This window comes from Peromyscus maniculatus, chromosome 15 (genome assembly GCF_049852395.1).
Source record: "Peromyscus maniculatus bairdii isolate BWxNUB_F1_BW_parent chromosome 15, HU_Pman_BW_mat_3.1, whole genome shotgun sequence".
NCBI lineage: Eukaryota > Metazoa > Chordata > Mammalia > Rodentia > Cricetidae > Peromyscus > Peromyscus maniculatus.
The window spans coordinates 12,592,372-12,611,996 of NC_134866.1; the positions used below are offsets into that span (position 1 = coordinate 12,592,372).

Sequence of the window (19,625 nt, forward strand, 5' to 3'; positions counted from 1 at the left end):
CTGAGGTCACCTGCTTGCATCTGGTGCACATAAACTCATGCAGCACATACATATACACAAATAAATATACCTTAGGAGAAAACCCCAAACAAAACAGGAAGCAAGTCTTGCTACATGGACACTGTCTGTGCCTATCCCCCTGCCTCAGCAAGACAGCCATGAGCCTAGGAGCTCAAGCCCCAGCCTCACACGCCCACAGCTTGGACCTCTAGTATAGGATCCACAAGGTATGACACGGACTAATCAACAATAAGCCACAGGAACAAAGCCCGAAGAACTTGACTGGGGTGGGGATTATTTGCTTCCTCCTTGAAAATACTCAAGAGGAATAACGTGACCACAGGAATACCAACTGGAAAAACATTACAGAATCTGCGGCAAGGAAAGCCTCACTTTCCTCTGCTATTCTCAGAGGAAAACGTCCAGTGTCTGTCCTCGGAGACCCCTGTCCATCAAGTGGCAATGTTATGAAGTGTGTGTCTGACACCAGGCCATCGAGGTCTCACCTTGTCAAAAGCAGGATAGACAGCACGGATTTCTGTCAACCAGCCATATGGCATGTGACCCACGGGGTAGGTAGCTGTCAGAATTGCCACTGCCTGCAAGAGAAGAATGGACAGTGTTAGTGTGGGCATCAGCAGGAAGCCCTCCAGGATTTGCCAGGCCAGGTGTCGAGGCTGGTGACAATCTGCCCAGGTATTCACTAGCCACAAGAAGGTTTGAAACAGAGTAGAGATGATACCAGGGAAGTGTTTCACACGAACTGAATGAGGATCAGGCCAGATCCCCTGCTTAAAACGCCAACATTTCAATCCAGTTTCCTCAGACGCCAGATTCTTGGCTCTTTCCACTGGGGCCTAACCAAGCTCCCGAGTCAATCACAATCTCATGTGGTGTTTTGCATGTGTGCATGGTATGCAAGTGTGTGTTCACATATGTGTGGTGCGTGTGTGGCGTGTGTGTGTGTGTGTGTGTGTGTGTGTGTGTGTATGTGCGCGCGTATAGTCCAGGTTAACACTGGGTGTCTTCTTCAGTTGCTCTCCACCTTACATGTTGAGAGAGGGTCTCTCACTTGAACCTGGAGCTCATTCATCTGGCTAGCCTAGCTTGCCAACTTGCTCAGAGGATCCCACACCTCTGCTTCCCATGCTCTGGATCACAGGTGATCTGGACTCTGGTCCACACTAGTCCCTACACCAGGAGCAGAGTCTTGGGTTGGCTCCCCTTCTCCTCCTCCATGCTGTCCTTCAGAGCAGTGAACCTGTTTGTCAGCAACTTTGTGCCACAAATTCAACACGTGTCAGGCTGCTCCGTCCTTGGGGCCCAACTCAGAATTTTTATTCAGCATAATCAATAAATATTCCATCCAGGAAAGACTACTGACAGGTTTCCATGAAAAGATTTTTCGTTTCTTGCATGAATGAAAAGGAGAAAAATGAAAATTTGGCATCTACGGCCCCACTCTGGTAGTCAGTGTCTCAACTCACTGGTGAAAGAGGAAGTCAGGCTTCATTTGTTTTAACAGACCGAGCAACTGTACCCAGCACACAAGGACACGATGCAGTCCACAGCTATGGGAGGAAACTTGGTGTGATGTGGTGTGGCGTGGCGTGACATAAAAGCACATCGTGATCAGGCAGACCTGGATCCAAGCCTTCCTGTCACTCCTGTGTGAGGTGGGAACCCTCGCTCTGTTGGACTCCCATTTCTGTTTCTCCACAGGAATGGCACTGGCAATATTAATCAAGGCAGGCCTGGTGGGGAATGACTGAAATGCACACGAATGTTCGAGACATAAGCACACAATATGTAATAACCATTGGCTCATTTCCCTTGGGCTGAGCTTCTGTGCCGTGGCTGGCAATTTGGAAATGCCTAATACAAAAATCTGTCCTCTTTTGTTTTATTTATGGGAAGGTGGAATTCTAGCACGTAAGCGATGCGGGTTTCATACACTTCACTTGGAAGATCAGTATTTGACTGAGAAAGCTACTACAGTACTACAACAGCCACCCAAGATGACACCTGCCTGTGCCTCAGATACCAAAATCCAGCAACAAATGGGGGCCAGAGAAAGCACTCTGCTTTTGATTGATAGGCGTCTTCTCCGGGCCAACAGGAGCTCTTCCCAGGCCATGGAAACTGGCAGGGTGCTCTGGACTGGGGAGCTGCTGACGGCGCAGTCAAGGCCAGGTATAAACAGGAGGCCTTAATGAGAAGTCACCAGCCTTCCTAAAGGACCAGCGGTGCCAGCAACAGAATTAATTCTCCAGAAGGCAATGGAGGAGGAAACAAATGAAGTCACTGTTTGTTCATCCCCAGCTCGAAAGAAGGAACGGATGAGTCAACCCCTGCTGCGGCCCGGCAGCCAGTTTCCAGATTCATTTCTGGAGCTTTGAGTGAACGCACACAGGGGACCCTCAGCAGAGGAGGGCTGATTACCAAAGTGTCGTGTGTGTGTGTGTGTGTGTGTGTGTGTGTGTGTGTGTGTGTGTGACACACTGGGACAGAGTAGGTGAGGCCAGGCCGGGTCACCACAGGCCTCCGGGCACTGCTAGAGCTCCTCTCTACAAGGCATGTCCCATCATCCTTTGCAACAACAGTGAAGAAGCCGCACGATGACACCACAGAGAAACGGAAGGGCCATGGGAAGGAGATCAGAAAGCTAGAACGGTCTCTCTATCCCAGCTTCCAGCAGGTTCTGTCCGTGTCTTTCTCTCCCGATGCCTCAGTTTCTCATGTGGTCAGTGAGAAGGATGAAGCAGACGTTTTCTTCCACAGTCATAGAAATGCAAAATTTCACAGGTCACCCCAATCATGGCTTCCTTTGTCACGGTGTCACATGATTTAGTATTTTAGAATTGCTTGAGCTCTGGAGGTGAAGTGGAACTAGATCGGAATCACCGCTATCCCTCCACGTGTGCCCACCACGTGCCCACCACGTGCCCACCACGTGCCCTACCTCTGTGGCAGCAGAGCTGCCGCCCAGGTCCCGGGACACGAAGAGATTGACAATGGGCCGACTGATCCGCTGTGTGGCCAGGATCAGAGCCAGAGGCCACCAGAAGCTCAGCATCTTTCTTATGGTGGCATCGCCCTGTGTGGAGAAACGGAGGGAGGTCAAAGCTCACTCGGTTCCAGAAGCAGAACAGAAAATGGCTTCAAATCAAAGCTTGGCCTTCTTACGCCAATCAACAGCTACTTCATTATGCTTAACAATAACATACAGAAAAGCCCCTGTAGACACGCCAAGTTGAATTAAAATGAACCGTACCGTCTTATTAGAAATTAATTCAGACAGCTGGCAAGCTACTGAGAAATCAAAGCACACACTGGAGCTCGATGGATCCCAACCACTGTTTTCCATATGCGGAACCATACAAGGTGGAGCCCAGCTCCAGGACCTGAGAAGCAGGTTTGAAATGAGTCTCTGTTTATGTCATCACCGTGACTGGCAAGAAGCCACGCCAGTAGGAGGTAACTCTGAGAAATAAAAAGCTATTATAACCTACTTTGGAATCAGTCAATATATATAAATGTGTCTAATGAATGTAGGACTATTTAGCTCAGCTACGGAGACTCCCGCCTTCAAAGCCTTCCTAGGAGTCACACACACTGTGCAGAGCCATAAGGGAAACCAAAGCACACTAAAGGACCAGCCATATCTTAAGACATCCATGGCCAAGGTGTGTGCTATCTTTCAAGTGTGGCTTCTGTTACACAATTTTGGTTTTGTCTCTTAAGAGGGTAGGTGTTACATCATGGAACCATCTCAGGCATTTTGATTTCTTCCCCTCTGCTGGAGGCTGAACATTGAGAGAGAGGAGAGAGAGACTGGTCCCTATCAAAGATAATTGTGGCAGCCAAGTGGTGGATATGACTAGGTAGGATGTCAAGGATAGCTTGACCTAGGATGAGGTACAGGATCAACACAATTACTGTTGTGACATGATGAAAACATTGTATGGTTAAGTTGGGGACTGGTGGTGGAGTGTGGTCAGGGTTAGACATGATCATTCCTGCTTGCCTTATAGCTAGATGGAGAGAAGTGATGCCTAATGTACATGAGCAGAAGCCAGCATGCGCATAAACCCAATACTGTTCATAACTTGTGATGAGCAGAATGCTTGGCCTCTTGTGAAAGGTTGGCTGTTCTACTCTAGACTTGATTTTTTTTATTTTTTTTGTTTTTCAAGACACGATTTCTCTGTGTAGATTTGGTGCCTGTCCTGGAACTCACTCTGTAGACCAGGCTGGCCTCGAACTTACAGAGATCAGCCTGGCTCTGCCCCCTGAGTGTTGGGCTTAAAGGCGTGCCTGTGCTGACTTGATTCTTAACTCACTTTAAAGGCCCGGGACACACCCGGACTTCTCCATAGAGGCTTCCAAGACCACATGACCCAAACTGGAGGCCTGTGGGGTTCTTTGCAGTGCAGATGCTGTTTTGGACTCATCTAGTTTTTGTTTTGTTTTCTAATTATTGCTTCTGTGTTGGTCTTCCCTGCCTAGTGAGTTATAAAACTTGTTGAGACGAGAGGCCATATCTCAAGATTTCCCATCACACTATGGTACCTAAAGCTCTGCCGAGTCCCTAGGAGGTGCCACACTGGCTGGTATGGAGAATATAAACAGAGCCTGGGCCTGTGCTATGATGTTAAAGACAATATAACATGAATACAAAGGTTCCATGGATCCTAAAACTTTCTGGACCATAAAGGAGGTTACCGAGGAGTACAAGGAGGTATGAGTGCTGTTACCCATGACATGACACCCTGTCTCCTCCTCATTTGGTGAGCAGGAGGCTGGATGGTCACTTCTAAGATGACTTTCATCTGTAGAGTTCATGGTTCTCTGACTGCCTTCCCCTCCAAAAACCCTGAGCACTTGAACCTTATTACATTGAGTTCTTATTTCACATTCTTTGGGTCTTGGGCAAATTGGGGTTGAGCAGATAAAGGCTGCCCTGGGGGTTAGGGAGAGAGGGATAGGGGACCGGAGAGAGAGGAGAATCAAGGTGGCTGAGTATGACCAACACGTGATCCATGCAAGTATGAAAAATGCCCAGTACGTCCTGTTGCTTTTTGTACAACTAGCATGTGCCGATACTTTAAAACGTCACAAGGGGCACGCACCCCCAGCTCTGGGCCGCTCCTGTCAGGGATGATGTCGTGGATGTTCTTGTAGTAGCCCAGGCACAGTGTGGTACAACGCACAAGCGCACCCATGTACAGAGACAGGATGGGGATGAGCAGTGGCTCTCGGCATTCCAGGTGACTGTGAAGCAAGATGGCTACGAAAACAACCTGTGGGAGGGAAGACAGGGCAGGTCAGCAGAGTGGGGGAGCAGGCCCAAGAGGCTAGGCCACCCGCCAGAACCCAGCAGCTGAGGGGAGAGCTCACCAGGGGCTCTGACTCCATCCTGACCTCCTGTGACCCAGGTGCAGATGCCTGGGGTTCACTGGAGGAAGCTCAACCATGATTCTGTTAGCCTGCCACTGGGACTCTTTTAAGGCAATTTCTATCTCTGGTAACAACTAAGAACTACCTAGAAACTTGGGCTTCTTAGCCACCTCACTCATGGCTACTGGAGGCTTTTTCCACCGCAGAGGAAAAAGCTGTGGCAGTCGGTGATGTACAGGGACATACGGCTGGAACATTTACAGGACAGAACTCACCAGAAAGGCCGTTCCAAACACCACTGGCAATGATGATGGAACAACCCAACTTAGAAAAATATAAAATTCTCAGCTTGGAAAGGCATTAAAATATTAACTATTATGTGACTACAATGCCCGTTTGTTTACTGAGTGGGAGACCTGGACGTCTTGTGCTTGGAAGGAGCGGGTTTCATATTCACCATCGACAAACCTTAACGCTCCGAACCACAGCGGTGATATTTTAGAGGCTGCAAACAGGTTGTGTGGATGGCGGAAGTGACCACGGTCGGGAGAGACTCAAGTCATGATGAAGTGTTAATCTCTCTTGGATGTCTCGCTCTCGAAAGCCGAGTTTATGATGTATTAACCTCCTCATCCTGCAGCTGCCTGGAGTGTGGCCAACCTCACCACCGGGTCCTCAGAGCACGGGGGGATGGAGGTGCTACACGGATGTGTGGCTGGGAGCGGGCAGCCGAGAACACGGGCGACCTGAGCAGACCCGAGCTGGGGAGGTGTCCACTCTCACTAAGTCGCTCACTCAGTCTCACACATACTGGTCATGCCAGGAGGACATGCTGGGCAGTGACAGAAGCAAGGATGCCCACGACTGCCCCCATGCTGCTTCTAACTGGGACCAAAGGCAGTGAACTCAACGATGTGGAGACCAGAGGAAGAAGCCTTGCCAGGGCACATAAATTGAGCCCGAAGCTTGGGCATTTGAGGCTGTGGACACGATGCCCATACTCAGCTAACTAGTCAGAGCTCCCTTTTAGAGCTTAGACTGGCATATCCATAGCAAGCTTGACATTTTTTACCATCTGCATAAAGTGCACTGGAAACCACAGTGGTGATATGCAGAGTCTGAAGCCTGGCTGCATGAAAAGGGAAAACGTAAAGCTCAGTGTATCCTCTAAATCCTAAGCAGTCAAGACAGTTCTGCAAGACAGAAGTCCGAGGAGCAGGACCTGATCAAGGAGAGGGACACATACCAAAGAGAGGTAAGCCCACACAGCAGAAGGGTGATGGGTGGACGGGCTTGGCAGGGGAGCCCCCAAGGCCAAGGTGGAGATGCCGTCAGCCTCCCCCAGAAATTCTAACTGACTTGAAGCATGTGGCCCAGCACTTGTCACCGGCCACCGCCCTTACCACATCACTTCCCAACTCAGCATTACACCTGTGCACTTTGCCTGCTAGTCTGGAATCACAGCTCTGAATCTGTCAGGGCCACCAAAAACATGTCAGGTTATATAAGAAAGGAACCTGCTGCGTCAGTGGTGAGGACGTTCCCCGTGAAAGCATGTACGGGCCCCAGGCCAGACCCTGGTACTCAGTGATAGAGACAGTCCCGGACTGACCTCTTGGGGCTGACAATCCAGCAGAGGGGACAGACACACCAATCAAACTATGGGCCAGTGAGTACCCACTGCCTGTCATGACAGAGTCACTGTGGAGGGTGGAGTCGGGGGTCAGAAGAGCATCTCTGCAGGGCTCTGCCTGAGCTGAGACCCTTAGACTGAGCAGAGGTGGAAGGAGCAGAAAGGAGGAGAGGGAAACTGAGGCAGAGTATTTCTTCCAGGTTGGAGCTGTGGTAGGTGGACGGTGGACCAGAGAACAGGGTGGTACGAGGACCAGGCTGGGGCTGGACAGGCAGTTTAGTAAGGTTTGTGGGCTTCAGCCCCTCCTCGGTCAGCATGAGGATTGAGAGTTTCAAGGATCCCCGAGGTGGTCAGGATTTCGATGGATAAGACAACTATGGCGGCACTAGGAACAGCAGACGCCAGGGCCGCTGGGTGGGGGTGCGTGAGGAGGCTGCTCAGCACTGTGGGTGGGAAGGGATGACTTTTGATTAGAATGAGTAACAGTAGCGAGGGGGGGGGGCACAGCAAAAGGAAGTGATGCTGGGGACGAGAACATCACCCTCCATGATAAGGGAAGTGCTCCAAGGGTGGCTCTGGAGTTTCTAACCCGATGGTCGCACTTGCCAATTTACTCAGCCAGATTCTTGTTACAGAAGATCTTCAGTTCAGGGGCCCGTTAGTAGCTCCGTCTGGATCTCTAAGAGGGGGAGCCTACGGATATTTAACGGAGGAATCGCAGTCATGTTGTAGTTGCTATAATCCTAGGAGACAACACGATTGATTTGGTTTTCTTGTTATTATAAGAGGGCCTATTTAATGCGGATTTAGAGGCTGGGCATCCTAGACAGCATGGGGCAGGCCCTGGTGGGACCCCTCTACCTACCTTGGCTGTGTTGCTTCATGGCTGATGGCCACAGTGAGAGTGTGTATGACAGGAAAAGATCACTTGAACACATGAAACCAGAGGGGCTGGAACCCTACAACCCTTCCAGGGGCAGCTCTCAATGAACTAAGGCTCCACCTCTTAAAGAGATCAACCCTGCTGGATGGATGAGAAACTGGGGGATGGGAGCGTGGGCAAACGGCATCCACACCAACATGGGCAGGAGTGAAGAGCCCTCATGGACAGCATGAGGCCAGTGGGGGGGCGGGGAGTGTTTCCTAGGGAAAGAGGAGTCTAGAGTGAAGAGCCATTGAGCTGTTGATGAGACAATGGAAACCGCCTCCTGGGTCGAAGGGCACAAGGTTCTTAGTAAGAACCTTCTGGAAGAACTGACAGAAGTAAAACCAGACCTCTGTAGGGAACACACTGAAAAGGAAGTGGGGGGAAAAAGGAGGCAGTGAGTGGAAACCGTCCTTCTAAGAACTGTGGCTGTGAAGTAATACAGAGAAAGACAGGACTGTAGCTAGCTAACAAGATAGGCGGGGATCAAGAGAAAGCCGTTCCGCTGCCCTTGGGTTTTCTATGTATGTGAGCATGCGTGCATGCCCAGACACTCATCCATGGACACACGAGGGTCACTGACAACTAATTAATAAGGCTCCTGAGAAAGCCTGCCAGATCAGGACCAGAGGGACAGGTAGAGGAGAAGGTGGCCCTGAGAGAGAGAGAGGGAGGGAGAGAGAGAGAGAGAGAGAGAGAGAGAGAGAGAGAGAGAACCTCTTCAAATGAGAGAGTGTGGAGGCTGTGAGTTAAGTTGGCAGGACGGGGGGGGGGGGGCACAAGGTGAGAATGTGCTTGCTTCAGTTTTCTCTGAGACCTGGGAGACCTGGGAACCGAGGTCACCTCCTGGGAAGTGTGACAGGGGAGTGACCTTCCGCAGCAGCTCCCCAGGGTCGGCTGAGGTGACTTACAGTTCCTGCAGAAGCATTTGCTGCTGGAGACAGGTGAGGCAGGCACAACAAGGGTCAGCCCAGGGTAGGGTCTTGCCAAAGGCTGAGGCGAAAAGACCATGAGCAGAGAGGGCTCCCAGCTGACCTCTGAAGGCAGGGGTGGAGGGGGGGTGTCTCAGCGGAGGGCAGGGTCTGGGAGGCACCAGGAAGGACAAACAGCATCAGGAGAATTCTCACTCTGATGCCGAACAAGCAAGGGAAGTCTGGATGAACACAGACTAAAGCAAGACAAAGTCCACGGCGATGTCACCGACAGGGACACCTGGAACTACAACTCAACATGGAGGTGGAGAACAGGTCACGTGCCTCACCTTGTACTGTTGTGTGAAACCAACACTTTGGGGCAGTTTCCTAAAGTGGGAGTTGCTGCTAGAACTCTGAGTATTACTAACCACTTTTCTCACTGATTTATCTTCACGCCACGAAAGTTCCTGAAAAAAGCTGCACCCTCCATGGAACCTTCTGCGAGGCTGATTGGATGACTAGAACTGTAGCAGCCCTGGAGAGGTTGGAATGTTGCAGGTCCGCAGCCTGGTTATAATTTATTCTAGTTATAATTGATCTTGAGCCTTGTAAACAACCATTCCTTGTCCACCTTGGTCTGAACTGACATCTTGGGACTAACAGATAAAACCTTCAGGATTCACGAGAACCCCAGTTTCCACCAGCTGAGGCGTCTACAACTTGTAGCTGAGTCTTCTCCACTTTGCTTGGCTGTGACCTGCCTACATACTGTGGCTGCTGATGTATTTCAAGTGTCTTGACTAATCATTTTCTTTGTACTGTTAGAATAAAAATTTCTTCAAACTATGGACATGGAATTTGGGGTACTCTAAATCTGTACTCTTAGGACCATGGTTGCCGATATTTAGCTTCAGAATAAATTATCTCTTATCCCTTTGGAGCTGATGGTTATGTTTTTGCATTGACAAGGGTAGATAGTTTAAAGTGCTTTGCATAAGACCTATTTGCAAACGATCAGGTTAGGTGCCCCGGACAGCTTTCAGGTAATGAGAAGAATGAAATGGGGTGGGGGATTGGGAGGGGGAGCAGGAGAGAAGACTTCCAAAGGAAAATGATATTTATTCCCCCAACCACACTGTGACAGGAACTCAGACAACAAGGTTTAAAATAACTGCTCTACCAGGAACAGCCAGAAGGCATCTGTACTCAGCCTCGCTTGCTTCCCCCAACCAGATCTGTTGGTTCCAAAGAGCAGGGGTCAGGATCGGGTTGGAAAGGAAGGAGGAAAATGTCTGTGGGCGTATGGCAAAGTATTTTCCATAAGCATGTTTTCTTTTTTCTGTCCCTAGATGCTGACTCCATTTATCTTAGGCAGAGCTAAAGCTCCTTCTTCTTCCTTTTGTCTTTCTGCCTTTGTAATAACACACATCTGCAAACTCCCACTGAGTTGCTGCTTCTGTTTGGAAGGCGAGATATTTCTTTCACTTCAAATTAAATGGCAAGTGAACAAGGCGGCTTAATCCAGCTCTCAGAGGATGCTGAATGTAACTCCGGGACAAAACTCTAATAGCGGTACAGGAAAATTAACAAGATAGATCAAAGGATGATGCTAGCTGGTATTCAGGCACACGCATACATGTTAGCAAGAATTATTTTCAATTACTTTCCCACGGAATAAATGCAATTAATTTGGAAATTTAATGCTTGGTCTTTAGGGAGGTTAAACCTAACAGTTTAACTGTAGATTATTTCCATGCAGTGGTTTATAGATGAAGTTGTACAGTTAAGACAAATGTAGGAGCTGACTGTAGGTGGAACTGAGAATTGGGATGTGTGAGCTGAAATGATGGTCCAACCTCTCTTCAGAAAAACGTTATGCTCAAGCCCCATCCCCCTGCATGGCTAAGTCCTGCTCAGAATGATAGGACTGCATGCATCTTCTTTCCCAGAAACGTCTCCTGTCTTATTCTTAGAGGGAAGAAAAAAAAAAAAAGGCGGGCCAGGGCTGGTGCCAGCCCTGAGATTGAAGGGGAATGAAAGGCCTCTTCTCAGACAATGTGGTCAGGCAGTGGAACCAACTTCCTGTTCATTTTAAAATGTGGGAGTGCTGGCTAGTTTTATGTCAACTTGACATAAGCTAAAGTCATCTGAGAGGAGGGAACCTCCATCAAGAAAACATCTCCTTAAGATCAGGGCTATACGCAAGCCTGTAAGGCGTTTTCTTAATCAGCGATTGCTGGGTGAGGGCCCAGCCCATGGTGGGTGGTACCACTCTGGGTTGGTGGCCCTGGGTTCTATAAGAGAGCAGGCTGAGCAAGACAGTGAGCAGTACTCGTCCATGACCTCTGCATCAGCTCCTGCCTCCAGGTTCCTGCCCTGTTTGAGATCCTGTCTTGACTTCCTTTAATGATGGACTAAGATGTGAACGTTTAAGTCAAACAAACCCTTCCCTTCCCAGTTTGCTTTGGTCATGGTGTTTCATCACAGCAATAGTCACCCTAACGAAGACAGTGGGGAATGATGTGTGAGTGACAGAACCTCACAGCACCCACGCCAGAAACCATGTTTAAAAATAATCTCAGTGTTTTGGAGTTTGAGGCAGGAGGGTCGGAGTGTCCAAAGTCAGCCTAGGCTATAAAGAGAGAGACAGAGAGATCTTGTAACAAATAAACAAACTGGAACCCAAACCAAAGCCGAAACAACAATAACAGAAAACCCAGGTCGGTCAGATGGCTCAGGAGATGAAGAGCTTGCTGCTCAAGCCTGGGGACCTGAGTTCAGTTCCCAGATCCGGGCAAAGGAGGAAGGAGAGGACCGATTGGACAGAGCCGTCCTGTGATGCCCTGCATGTGTGCCCCACCCATAACAAGACATAAAGCTTTAAAAAAGAAGGAAAAGAGAATAACCCCATGAGTCCCAAGAGCTCATTCAGGAACCAAGTGACAGACTGTTCTATCAGGCCCTGTAGGGAGTATGTGGACAAGGGCAAGGGCGAAGGGACTACATATGACTGGCCCCACATGTACCTGGTGATCATTGTGTGTGTGTGTGTGTGTGTGTGTGTGTGTGTGTGTGTGTGTGTGTGTGCCTGTGTGCACATGTGCATGAGCACCCTCACTTGTGTCTGCACATGTGGAGGTCAGAGGTTTCTGTGTATCTCTTCTCTCACCCTCCATCTTCCGTTTTGAGACAAGGTCTCTCACTGAACCTGGAGCTGGCTGCTTCATAGACTGGCTGGCCGCACGCCCCCGGATTCTCCTGTCTACCTCCCTGGCGCTGGGGTTACAGACAGACACTCTTACACATTTCCCCCGGTGCTGGGATTCTGTCCTCTCGTCCTCAAGCTTGCAAAGCAGGCACTTTATCCACTGTGTCACGGTGCCCGCACCCTTCCTAACCACTTCACATTCACACGCTTTAAAAACAATGGTTCAAATCTCAGGCACTTCATTTAAACCTGTACAACCTCATCCTAGCAAGATTGCACAAGACTGTACTCTGATTACAGGATATTACCTTTCCTCACTCATCAATCAACCATCAGAATCCATATCTGCTGGGAGCCAAATAACTGGGGAGTACCACCCCCATAGAACTGGAAATACAGTTTCAATGTCTCGGTTCCATCAGTCAATCATTCATCAGACAGCCACTCTGAGGAGCTGTGACAGATACACAGACCGTAGTTACCTGAGCTATGACATCTGAGATTGAGGCACATCCCACCAGGAAACTGTATTTGTGTTTTAAGAGAATGCCAGCATGGGTCCATGCCTGCCGGAAAGAACAGAATTTTTAGTGAGAGACGTAGCTGGGATTATGGGGTCCCTTACATTACGACTTAGTAGGTATTCCTAAAATACACTCTGTGCCTCCAAAAGTCAGAGCAGCAGGTTTGAGAAGTCTTTCACTGGTAAAAGTAACTTCATCCGGTGGCTGGCTAGTGCCACACTGGATTTTCAGTGGAATGAGTGAGTGCACACATTTATTCAGTAGCACCGATAAGGAGATAAGCCAGCTGATTGGGTTGGTCTCCATGGCTGAAAGCTGAATGACCCCCAAGAGTGGAGACACAGGTCTCCCCTGGAGCAGTCTTGATCCCCAAAAGGACATTAGAGCGAGACTTCTGAGGTGGCTGGGACTGAAGTCATCAGCTCATGAGAGGATCAGGACTCTGTGATGACGTTGTCTCCAGGGTCTGAGCTTGGCTTTGTGTGTTGGAGGGAGGCTGGAGGGAAATCCTAAAACAGATGCGGGCAAGGCAAAGCTCAGCAGGTAGCGGGTGTGGAGGTTGATATGCTCACAACAGGATGTGTATAAACTTCACATCTTCCCTTGATGGTTGATTTTGACCAAAAGACTGTACTGGTTAGATTGTTGTCAACTTGACACAAGCTAGGGTCATCGCGGAAGAGGAAACCTCACCTGAGAAAAAGCCTTTAGCAGAATGGTCTGTAGGCAAAGCTGGGGGGAATTTTTTGATTGACAGTTGATATGGAAAAGGCTCAGCCCACTATGGACAGAGCCACTCCTAAGCCAGTAGGCCTAGGTTGTATAAGAAAGCGGGCTGAACAAGCCATAGGAAGTGAGTGGCTCAGTGAGCAGTGTTCCTGCATGGTCTCTGCTTGGTCTCTGCCTCCAGTTCCTGCCTGGCTTCCTCAGAGGTGGACTGCACATGGGAGCTGTAAGAAGAAATGAGCCCTTTCCTCCCCAAGCTGCAATGGTCTTTATCACAGCACTCGAAAGCAATCTAGAACACAGAGAACTAACATGACATCGGAGCTGAACACAATGAGCAAAGCATTGGGTCTGGGTCACGAGTTTGTGTGACAGTGGCTGCCTCTACTTCCTTCCCTGGCTGGGGTCCCAAGGTGTCAAATGTCTGAAAAACAATGTAGATAACATTTGTGAATAGCACTTTGTGGGTGGCCTTGTTGTCTTAATGCCATGGGTGAAAAGCTTCATGACTTCTAAAAATTATCTCCTCAACCAAGTTATAAGGACGGTGCTGCAGGTATGTAGATGTGCATGCCTGCTTGTGCACAGGGAAGATGGTTGCTTTTTATAAATGTTTATTATTTTGGCTTTTATTAGCAGCATCTTACTGTTCTATTGGGGTCTTCAGAAGAATTTATGAATAAAACATGAAGGAAAGGGCCCTCAACACACATACACTCTAGTGTTGTGCTGGGTAACTATCGAAAAATACTTGGGACTAGAATTGTTAGATAACAAAGCCTGGAAGACTTCAAAATCTGTAACAAAATCTGGGCATCATTTTCTTTCAAACCACCACAACTACATTAAGCAAAATAATTCCTGTCTGTCTGTCTGTCTGTCTATCTATCTATCTATCTATCTATCTATCTATCTATCTATCTATCTATCTATCTATCTATCTATGTATCTAAGTTATAGATTGATAGAGAAAGACAGACAGATAGATAACCAGAGGTTGGGACCAAGGTCTAAACACAAAATTTGTATTCTTATACAAAGAGTCTGAAGGTAAGTTTACACAGTATTTAAGGGATTTCTGAGTGTGAATTAGAATCTCACACATGAAATCGACTGTATGGTTTCCCAGATGTGGTTACCATTCAGGACGCTTTAGGTCTTTGAGAAGTTAGGGTCTGGGATTTGGGATGAGGGATACTCAGTGTGTACTGAGCTTTAAAAATGCTGTTGTGGCAAAGAAAACAGCTGGCAGGGACAGAAGGCAGAGCATCTAGGAGTCTGCAGCTCCCTTCCATGAAAAGTCATGAGTTCCCAGAATTCACTGTATAATTACAGCTCTCTGTTTAGATCCCCGCTTCCAGTTTATAGGGTGGACAGAGTGACATCATAGCTTCAGTCTATCCAATTCAACCTTAACTATTTCAGCACCAAGACTTGACTCTGATCTCTGATGAAGCTGCCTATATGCACCAGGTTCCTTGTGTAAAAGTGTGGGGGTATGGGGACTGCACAACCTTGAACTGCCCTTGGGTTCACCTGCATCAGCTGCCAGAGGCAACACAGCTGGCCAAAGTAATAAAAGGGAAATCCAGGTGCAGGTGGCCACAGGTGACCCAGCTCTCCCGCCTATGGTAATTTACATAGAAGCCAGTGGAAGATTTTATTACCAGGTATTACATATTAATTTTGTATTGTCTCTTTACAGCTATACCTAAATGAAAAGAATAAAGCCTTCCCTTCATGACTATTGACATAGGATTCACGACAGCTCTTTTCTTTACATCATAAGCCTGGTAACTAAGTGATGCCACAGCCCCTCCAACTGTTCAGGAGAAGCAATATTGTGAGACCTGCATGTCTGCATCACACAAGCAGCCAGTGTATGAGAAAGCTAGCCTCATCTTCTGTCACTGAACCTATCAGAAAAACAAACGAATCAAAGTGTCCAATTGCGCTTTCTTGCCGTCTGTTAGAACGTGTGGCAGATATATATGTAAAACCATCACAAATCGATGAGACACTGGCTCAAGTTCAAGGGTCAGCTGGGACCCCCTACGCTGTAGGTGGAAATGGTAAGCTGCGGTGGAAATGAGCTTGATGGTTCCTTGAAAAATTAAAAAAATATATAAGCATCAGACAATCTAGCAATCCCATTTCTGAACGTGTACCCCAAAGAACTGAAAGTAGGGACTCAAAGGATATGCGTACACTCAAGTTCGCAACTTTATTCACAGTAACCAAAATGGAGAAGTAATATAAATAAGTAGATAGGTAAAAATATATTTTATCTATATAAGGAAATATTATACTCTTTATAAAGGAATGAAATTCTGACACATTCTAAAGCACAGAGAGAACATTGATGCTATCTATAACAAAATCAGCCAGTCACAAGAGAATACACACAGTTTGAATGCCCTTGTGTGGTATCTTCATAGGGTCACATTCATAGACACAGAAAGTGGAGAGTGGTTTCTGGGGTAGGGCATGGTGAGGTGGAATTACTGTTTAATGGGAACAGTTTTAATTTGCAACATAAAAGGCACTCTAGAAACATGAATGCTCTCCTACTATTGAACCAGACATAGAACAACGCTTAAAATAGTGAATTCTATGATAAACAGATTTTGCCTCAAGAAAAAGGAAAGCCCATGGTTTCCTCTACTTACCATAGCATCCATAAAAGGGAAGGCAGCGAGATAGAGGAAGGCCCTTCGAGTTTTGCTCCCCACAGACTCATCCACATGATGGAGCTTGTTGATGATGTAGTACCCTAAGTCACTGTAGGCTACAAGGGACCAAAACAGACATGGTGTTTACACGGTTTTTGTCTAAGACACTTAAAATAATTTTAATTGTAATATCTGCTTATTGTAGAAAAGTTAAAAAAAACTGGAAGAGACTCATGCATAATCTCATTCTTTTACTGGTGGGGTAGGTGGGGCTTCTAGTTACCAAGTACTTTTATTGGTGTGTCAGGTATGCATGTGAGTTCCAACATGCTTACCTAAGGAGGTCAGACTATATCCTCCCTTCTAAGCCACAACTATCTCGGAATGATCTCTTCTCACTCACCGGATGACTCCCAATGGGTTGATTTTCCTCTGTATTTGCTAAGTAGTGATTTGCCCAATTTCCTAGTATACATTCATGGTATTATCTGACATACTCACAGAATGCTTGGTGGAAACAGTTGAAGCTAAATATTTAAATATTATTAGGTATTTCCCAGGAGAAAATTTCCAGAGTTTAGCATGAGTTTTCAGCACAAGTTTTAACACTTGCTGGGAGGAGGGTGGTCACTACTGGAAATTGTCCCATGAAGCAGAAAGTGATACCCAGAGGGTGTTTTGGGAGTGCTCCTGCATCAAGACTTGTCATGGTGTGGGACTGATGCACAGAGGGAATCCAACACATACTCAGGGTATAACCAAGCCCAACAGGTAAGAGGAAAGATGTAGGCCTTGAGGATCCTGATGGATGCTATTAACAAAGACTAAAGGACGGTCTGCTAGTTTGACCTCACGGACTCAGATTAAGACAAAAATGAATCGACGCTCTTCAAGGCTTTGCAAGTACTCTACCACATATGTCCCGCTGGCATAACTATGGATGTGTACACATGACACCTAGACACGACTCTGACATCATAATGGAGCTAAGGTGAAAAACAGGACCCCCATGTCAGAGTTCGGAGGGCAGGGACTTATCACCACACAAACCAGTCAACGGAGATCCTAATGCTCCTTTGTCAGCATTGGTCTTGAGTCACAGGGATTTTGTAGTAATTCGACCTTGAACATGACTCTTAGAACCTAAAATGGGTCATTGGATCATTGGGAATTGCAGAGGTCATGGTGGGCAGGTAGCCGAAGGAGCTAAGATAGTTCCGAGGTCCAGAGAACAAGGTGGGGTTGAGGTGACGACTGCAGAGGGAGCCACAGTGTTAGGTGAGGAGAGTGGCAGGTCTGTCAAGGCCACTGAGGAGCAAGAAGAGAAGCCCCAGGAGAGGACATCCTGAAGGAAAGAGCAGCTCTGGGAAGATGAGACTTGCTGTAGAGGGGTGGCGGGGGTGGGGTGGGGTGGTGGAAGAGACAGCTGTGCTTGGATCTGCCATTTGGATCAGAAGCCCTGACCGAGATGAGAAGCAGACAGGTGGCCCGAGCTGACCCTGGAAGGCAGCGTGAGCGCTTTTGTCTGAGTCTGCAGTGAGGTACACTCAGCCCAGCATTCAGCGGATGGAAACACAAAGCCCGAATGTAAGAGTCCTGCATCTCACACAGTCTGCTCTGGGGATAGAGCCATGGACATTTTCTTTCTTTTGGCCGCTTTTTACTTACGTGTGTGTGTGTGTGTGTGTGTGTGTGTGTGTGTGTGTGTGTGTGTGTTTATGAGATCGACAAACGTTCACTTGTGCAGGGGCTTGCAAGGGGACAGTCTTGACCCACCCACACGAGAAACCTACTCTGGCAGAAACCACTGGGACGGAAAGGTCAGTGGCGCCACATGCAAGAGCATGGGGCTGCTATGAATAGCGGGTGAGTGAAAATCCCCTGGTAAAGGTTACCGTCCATGGAGCATGCCAGCTGACAAGACCTGACCCCAGGGACCATGGGATAGGGAAGGGCTGAGGGCCAGAATGGTAGTGACATGGGCAAACCATGTCTCCCTAAAGTTCAAACATCAAAGTCCGAACCTCTGACCTTATGTAGCTACAGGACTATTGCAGATATAATAAGATGGGTTCATACTGGAGTGGGTGTCCAACCCAATATGACTAGTTAAGTTGTAAAAAGGGGGAGAGATTAGATGCAAAGACAGGAAGAAAAGCCCTTGTGAGGGTAGAGACTGGGTGATTCAGTTTCATGCTAAAGGCTGCCAGGAAAGTCTCAAAACCAAGGGACAGGCAAATGGTGGCTGTCCCTCAAAGTGCTCAGAAGGAATCAGGCCTGTCTAACACTTTGACCTCAGACTTGTTGCCCACAGAACTGTAAATTCCTGTCATTTAAGCTACACAGTCTGTAGGATTTTGATATAGCAGCCCTACCAATGACTCCCCGTAGGTTCCGAGGAGGGCGTGGGAGTGGGGAAAGATGGAGCCGGGAATGTGTGCACCTGACAGCAGGGCACGTGATCTGCACCTGTTACCTGGGAGAGGGGAAACCAATGGAAGGGAGCATCCTGACTCTCGCAGTGATGGATTTTAACTACGGCATCAAGATGAGAACTTTTATTTGTAAGAGGACAAACAAAAAGGTTAATGGCGGCTTAAGCACAGTGTGGTTCTCTAGCCTTTCTCCCAGATCTGTCTCTGGATGTAAGTACCGCCCTTGTTCTTCCGGTTCCCAGCGCCTGCCCGGCTCCATGTACCCAGCTTCAGAGCATCTGGGACTCATGGGCACCAGGGCTACTTTTGCTTTTTTCTACTTTAGACCCTTCCTCTTTCAGCTACTGGAGGGGAAACCTGGAAGCCAAAGACGGTTTTTCTCTCCTATTTTCTTACTTATTCTTTCTGTGGGAGAAGAATCTGATTGTAACTAAGTGGCTGTTTCCACCCTGGACATGGTGTGCATAAAATCCCAGGAACCATTTCCACCTCATCTTTTCTGTCCCCCAACTCCACCCTCCCATGCCAGCCATCCCCTGAGCTGTTTCCAGATGAGCCAAAGCTGGGGGCTGGGGTGATTTGTCTAAAACGCTGTGCGTAGTCACTAATGACTATTTAGTAGGCGTCAGCACCCAACAACCATCTTCCCAAGACTGCTCTGCAAACTAGTCTTCCTCCCAAAGAGGAGAGCTATAAAACAAATTCAACAAGGCCTGAGCAGAGGAAACGGGCATTATGACTGCAAACAGGAGGAGGACGCTGAGTTGATGCACCCTAAGAGGCTCAAAACTAGAGCAAATAAAGAGCGAGGAAGTCCCTTTCAGTTCATTGATCTCATTACTCCAGGCAACCGAGAACAGCCCTTTCTGCAATCAGTGCTTCGCAAACTTACAGGGCTAGGAGTTACCAGCAGTTATAGCAAACTGCGACATAGTCACATTAATGAGAGATTATCTAAGACAGAATGTCTTCTGGGAACCGAGACCCCATCAATTTCAGTAACATCCTAATGTAGTCATTTCCAAGATGTAAAATGCAGAAACAGGTAGAACACCTGTTCTAATTCAAATTGCCCAGGTATCGATGGGTCAAAGTCTCTCCAGGACCATTTATTGACTCATTGAGTCCTACTTAGGAGGCTTTTTGTAGGAGCCTGCAAGTTCATCCTGGGTTTCTACTGTATGTATT

General features: G+C 47.9%; 1 protein-coding gene across 1 annotated transcript in view; it reads right to left on the reverse strand.

Annotated features, from left to right (window-relative positions):
* Positions 1-19,625, reverse strand: part of Ankh (ANKH inorganic pyrophosphate transport regulator) — a 138,128-nt gene that overhangs the window by 28,663 nt on the left and 89,840 nt on the right. Inside the window, exons 3-7 of the mRNA XM_006979988.4 lie at positions 16,000-16,118; positions 12,563-12,646; positions 5,133-5,303; positions 2,963-3,097; positions 507-599 (exon numbers count right to left, since the gene is read on the reverse strand). Of these exons, the coding sequence (XP_006980050.1) occupies positions 507-599; positions 2,963-3,097; positions 5,133-5,303; positions 12,563-12,646; positions 16,000-16,118 (602 nt within the window). The remainder of the gene's footprint in view (positions 1-506; positions 600-2,962; positions 3,098-5,132; positions 5,304-12,562; positions 12,647-15,999; positions 16,119-19,625) is intronic.